Source organism: Triticum dicoccoides, chromosome 3B (genome assembly GCF_002162155.2).
Source record: "Triticum dicoccoides isolate Atlit2015 ecotype Zavitan chromosome 3B, WEW_v2.0, whole genome shotgun sequence".
Classification (NCBI taxonomy): domain Eukaryota; kingdom Viridiplantae; phylum Streptophyta; class Magnoliopsida; order Poales; family Poaceae; genus Triticum; species Triticum dicoccoides.
Window position 1 is genome coordinate 8,685,252 of NC_041385.1, and position 4,409 is coordinate 8,689,660.

General features: G+C 41.9%; 1 protein-coding gene across 1 annotated transcript; it reads left to right on the plus strand.

Moving 5' to 3' along the window:
- The first annotated feature begins 2,027 nt into the window (after nt 1-2,027).
- LOC119280468 (thioredoxin H-type-like) lies at nt 2,028-3,187 on the plus strand. The gene is made up of 4 exons (XM_037561303.1): nt 2,028-2,076; nt 2,178-2,269; nt 2,359-2,484; nt 2,670-3,187. The coding sequence occupies exons 1-4, from the start codon at nt 2,052-2,054 to the stop codon at nt 2,796-2,798; spliced, it is 372 nt and encodes a 123-aa protein (XP_037417200.1). The 5' UTR covers nt 2,028-2,051; the 3' UTR covers nt 2,799-3,187.
- Nucleotides 3,188-4,409: the final 1,222 nt, after the last annotated feature.

Here is a 4,409-nt window from a genome sequence, read left to right on the forward strand (position 1 = left end):
TCAAATTCTGACCAAGACATACGTATCTAAATATATTTTAGTATATTGATTTTTAATCACTTATTGGCTTGCCGAGAAAACAAAATTTGTTTGGTAAGTCCGTAAAAGGTGTGACAAGTAGATTTACTTGTCTGGCTCTTGTTCCTGCTTCGATGAAATTCGATTAATGTGGCTGCGGAGTAAAATATATTATTTAGGTTGAAACTACAAAGTAAGTCCTTCCAATACTGCTCACCAGAAATCTTTTCAGATGAAAAGTGAAAACCTAAAAACAACAACATTAGCTATTAGTTTTTTCTTTTTGAAAAGAAGAAGATTAAAAGCTCGACCTCTGAATTATGATACACACAACTATTTTATTAATTATTAAGCATAGTACAACTCAAAGGTAGTGAGGGAAAGGGTAGCTGGTGATCTTGGTGTGTGATCGTGGCTTCAGCAGCGGCAGCAGCAGCCCTCTTCTCTGGTTGGGTCGACAACCTTGGTACCATGGGGGACACGGGTGTGGCTCCGAGTGAAAGCTCGATGCTACGGTACCACCGACGGCAATGCATGCGGGTGTCGCTTCCCTCTTGCATGTTTGTGGGTCCCCTCCTTGTGCTAACTAGGGTTCCGATTGAAAACTCTAGTCTCACTTTTTGGGCTCGGTGGTTACCCACTTGGGGGCGGAGTCGTGGAGCTTTGGTACCTTCTGGTTGTTAGCTCGCTAGCGACTTCGATCATGCATGCTTTGATCCTAGCTGTAGCTTTCTCGACTCTGGTGTGAGGTCGTATCGATTGTCTCTTATCTATTACATCTTCTCGCCATTGTTCTCAGTCGTCATGATCTCCTGGCAGCAACGGCGCTCCGTGGCCGAAGCACAAGGGCAGATGACTCTCTCTGGCAATTGCTTGGTGTGTTCGGTGACTGATGTTTTCCTAAGACTGTGCGATTCCTTTCCGAGCCAGTAGTCTTCGTAGCTTCCTGTTAGGTGTAGCATCTCTTGTACTATTGTGTAGCATCTCCTGTATTATTGTGTAGCATCTCCTGTATTATTGCTTAGATTTGAGTTGTTGGCGTTGCTACTCTTAAGAATTTCATTTCGCTTTCGATCTTTTTGTATGAGAATTTTCTCAGCATTGTATTGGTTCGTCCGTTTGAGATTAAATTATAGTGTGGAGCGAAAGGCTGCTTCGAGAGTAAATGCGACACTACGAAAAGGAATAAAGAAATGCATGGCTGTAAGAGTTGGCAAGAATCTCCACGGCGAAAATGGAACCACAAGTGGAGGTGGAATCCCTTCCCCTTTTTTTAATGACAGGGTTTAGAATAATCTTTAGGTGACTCTTTGATCCTCTTTTCATGGCGCTAAGTTTATTTGGTTCTCTTTTACGATGTCGACCCCTTGCCAAATATTCGCCGACTTTGGTTACTGATCTAGCCAAGTTCAAATTTGTATCCGTGCTTATGAAGGATCAAATGAAAAATCAACGTGTTGCAAATGAGCATCTAGCTATAACTAGGTTTGATAATAGGATTCTTACGTTTATTGAAGTATAGTGCCTTATTTATTTATTTACTTTGGTTTGTAAGGTATTTCTTTTTTGAAACAAAGAAGGGCTTCACCCCTTCCGATTTCCATCAAGGGAAACCAAACACCTCAGTTCTTCCTACTAACTACTCCCTCCATAAAGAAATATAAGAGCATTTAGATCACTATGTTAGTGATCTAAACACTCTTATATTTCTTATAGAGGCAGTATAGCTACTAAAGAGACTAAATAATAGCGAGGAGCTGCTTTAGGCTGTAGTAGTGAGAATACCAAGGAAGGAGAGATACGCGCACCGTGATTGCATGTGTGAACATCCACCTCAATTTTACTTTAATCGGTTCCCACAAAAAAAACTTTACTTTAATCGCCGTTACTGGCCGGCCAGCACCTATTCCGTCCCATCCAAACACTGAAATGTCGCTCTCATGCACATACCCTACCAGCTTGAGGCCTAAGCTACAACCATCTATATATTGGCATCGACCACACCGTGGGACGGTGGGAGCAAAGGCGGCATCATGTCATTGACCACCAATGTCGATGGTACGTACGCATGACTACTTTCCTATGTTTGGCGATGATGGCTAGCTCGCCGACGGAATATATATTTGTCCCGCTGTAATTTTAACTGTTGTCTTGTCTAGTGTTTAAGCCGCCCCGCAGAGGCTATTACTGGAGCTATTACATCATCACAAGCTCTCAAGAGCTAGAGTCCGCCCTGGCGCAAACCTATCCGGTACCTACGCAATCATTTTAATTAACTGCTGTGTTTCTCGTTGGATTTAATGAATTTCTGAAGCTATGATTTTTCTGTTTGAAATCAAGGTGGTGCTCATGTTCTGGGCGAGCTGGAACGAGCCGTGCAGGGTGATGATGAGACCCTTCAGGGCCATGGCCGTGGCTAAGAGGTGGGCCGCCATATTCTGCCAGGTGGACGTCGACAAGTTCAAAGTATGACAACGTACGCGCTCGTGCATATTACTCCCTCTGTAAAGAAATATATTAAGACTCTTATATTTCTTCACGGAGGGAGTATTTCTTTACAGAGAGTAACTAATTTCGGATCGGATAACCAAACTGTGCATATATAACTCGATCACTGCATACTGCACTGATATATATAACTACTTACACAGGATATCATGGAGCGGTACCGAGTGGAGGCGCTGCCGACGTTCTTGCTGCTCAAGCAAGGCATGGAGAAGGGCAGGGTCGTCGGCGCCAAGGTCCGGGACCTCAGCACCATCATCATGGCCAACATATGAATGATACAGTACTACTGGTACTAGATAGGATCTGTCGACTGATGGTCCTTTCATAAGCCGGACTTTCCATTAGGTATATTATTGGTGAATCAACAGTTGCGACATGTATCGATTCATCTCGTCGAAAATCTCAATCACTTCCCTCTTAAACAGCCCTGCGGCACTCAGTCGGTCTAGGAAACTACTGTGCACACAACATATAGGGTGAACGACCATGCACGACGGTACATCTTAGCAGTTTGCAAACAGTTTGTTGCCATGCATGGACGGCTTCACCGGATTGTGATTCGAAAATCGTGTACGCACTGTCGCCTCCATAGCAGACCCGATTTAAATAGCATACTATGCCTGAGCTGTGCACTTGCCAATACAAAGTTTTTTTTTCTGAATGCATCTATTTTTATGAAGCATTAAAGTTTCGGTTTTGCTAAAACTCATTCAGATGAGAAATTGTTTGGTCTCATTCACTTTGTCTGCCGTCAGATCTAATCACGCTGTGATTCGTTTTTGTCGATGTGGTGAGCTTCGTAGCGACACGGCGCGGACCGTGAGTTGTTGGGCTAGCGGCCCATTATTTCTTTTTATGTCGCAGCTATTTTCGCTGACAACTAGCGCTTGTCAAAAAAAAAAGAGAGGTGAACTTGTCGTAGGTTTGTAAGGGTCGCTAGCTGTGGGTTACCTTGTCGCTCGTATGGGCCCTTTTCGGCCATTTTCTTTTTTTTTTTGCCGGGCCAAGCTGTGTTTTTACGAGCCTTTTCATTGGCTGTTGGGATGGTTTGTCACCTGTGGCAATTTCCTCCATCGTAGCAGACCAATGTTTTGTTCCCTAAAAATATAGACTAATGTTTGCAATAAGTTTTCTTTTCAGACAATAGTGTTTTTGTAATAAATAAACTAATGTTGCATAATTGGCTTTTTGTTGCGTCCATGTTGTTTTTTCTCAACGCAATGTTTTGTTTGACCATGTATAATATTTTTCTCAATGCAATGTTTTGTATGTGTTAATTGACAATGTTTTTTGCATGTGTTTGTTTTGTTTGACCATGTATAATTTGTGTAATTGTTTTTTACAGGAAATTTGTTTTATATTTATTTTTACGAGAACTTGACACTTCAAAGGTGCAGAACCCCTTTCCCATTTTGCCGCTGATTTTTTTTGTTGTCTAGGCCGTTTTTTCTGAATACAATGTTTTTTCGCTCTTTCATATTCTTATGTTTTCTTCTATTCGAGAGAAAGAGGAAGTGGTGATACGAAAGGGTCCGACTTTTTAATTATTTTCTATTTGTTTTATAGTTTTACTATTACTCATACGGCTTGTCCTCTGTGTGTAACTGCACGAGTTGTCAAATTATGTGTAATCAAAAAGAGCCGTGACATAAATTTTCTAATGTTCAACCAATTAATTTTATAGTTAAAATTTTAGTTTCATTATTATTATTTCTGGAAGGGTGTTTATTATTTAGCGGTAGGGGTGGGGGGGTTGTTTGTAGTTGCGACCACTGTAACTTGACTGCAACTGCAACTAGTCCTACTCAACCACAACTGCAAGGGATATAAAGCGACCACAACTAGGGTTGTGGAGGGTTGTCGGAGGTTATCGACGGTGGGCC

Coding starts and splice junctions, on each gene's coding strand:
- LOC119280468 (XM_037561303.1), top strand. CDS start 2,052: ATGTCATTGACCACCAATGTCGATG. Junction 2,270..2,358: donor CCCTGGCGCAAACCTATCCG/GTACCTACGCAA, acceptor TTTGAAATCAAG/GTGGTGCTCATGTTCTGGGC. Junction 2,485..2,669: donor TGGACGTCGACAAGTTCAAA/GTATGACAACGT, acceptor CTACTTACACAG/GATATCATGGAGCGGTACCG.